The sequence below is a fragment of the Rhagoletis zephyria genome, unplaced genomic scaffold (assembly GCF_001687245.7).
Source record: "Rhagoletis zephyria isolate East Lansing unplaced genomic scaffold, Rhagoletis_zephyria_1.1 Rzeph_scaffold_59389, whole genome shotgun sequence".
Lineage (NCBI taxonomy): Eukaryota > Metazoa > Arthropoda > Insecta > Diptera > Tephritidae > Rhagoletis > Rhagoletis zephyria.
In genome coordinates, this window is record NW_016216440.1 from 728 (window position 1) to 1,653 (window position 926).

At 40.0% G+C, this 926-nt stretch overlaps 1 protein-coding gene across 1 annotated transcript; it reads left to right on the forward strand.

The window, feature by feature from the left end:
* Positions 1-282: 282 nt before the first annotated feature.
* Positions 283-919, forward strand: LOC108356451 (uncharacterized oxidoreductase TM_0325-like; the record flags this gene model as incomplete). The annotated part of the gene is made up of 1 exon (XM_017607561.1): positions 283-919. A coding segment is annotated over exon 1 (636 nt), but the record flags the coding sequence as incomplete, so codon positions are not given.
* Between the last annotated feature and the right edge of the window lie 7 nt (positions 920-926).

Consider the following 926-nt stretch of genomic DNA (forward strand, 5'->3'; position numbering starts at 1 on the left):
CAAACAACAACAATTGTGAACAATTTCATTTTTTTATTTTCAATTTTATATGATTTTAAAATGTTTGCAAACGTCAGAAAAAAATCATGGCCGACGAATTGAGAGAATGGTTTTACCTTCTAATGTTTTTATCATGTTATCAAGTATTAATAATCAGTTCTAACGAATTCCTATCTGGATAGGTATAAGTAAGCACTGATGAATTTTCGTAACTATAAAAGGCCGAGCTGATTCGATAAAATTTTATTATTCCATTATTCGCTGGCAAGTAGAATAGTTCAAAATGTCTCTAGCTGGGAAAGTTGTAATCGTGACAGGAGCTAGCTCAGGTATTGGCGCTACCACAGCAGAAGCCTTCGCTAAACATGGCGCTAAAGTGGCGATCACCGGACGGAATGAAGCCAATTTGAAGGCAACTGAAGCAGCCTGTAAAGCAGCCAACAACAAAGTCGAGTTATTGCTTATCATCGCTGACGTGACGGTAGATGCGGAGCGTATTATAAACGAAACTATTGAGAAGTTCGGAAAGCTGGATGTGCTAGTGAATAATGCTGGCATCGGCCTAATGGGCAACATATTGGATATTGGCGTGGATCAGTTTGACACTATTTTAAATACCAATATGCGTTCGGTTTTCCTTTTGACCAAATTCGCTGCACCACATCTAATCAAAACACAAGGTAACATTGTGAATGTTTCTAGTGTCGCCGGTCTGCGCGCATTTCCGGGTGCATCTACATATTGTACTTCAAAGGCGGCGCTTGATCAATTTACCAGATGCATTGCTCTCGACTTGGCGCCACATAATGTGCGTGTGAATGCAGTCAATCCCGCTGTGATAATTACCAATTTCCAAAAACGTAGGGGAATGTCAAATGAAGAATATGCCAAATATTTGGAGCATTGTAAATCGACGCACGCTTTGG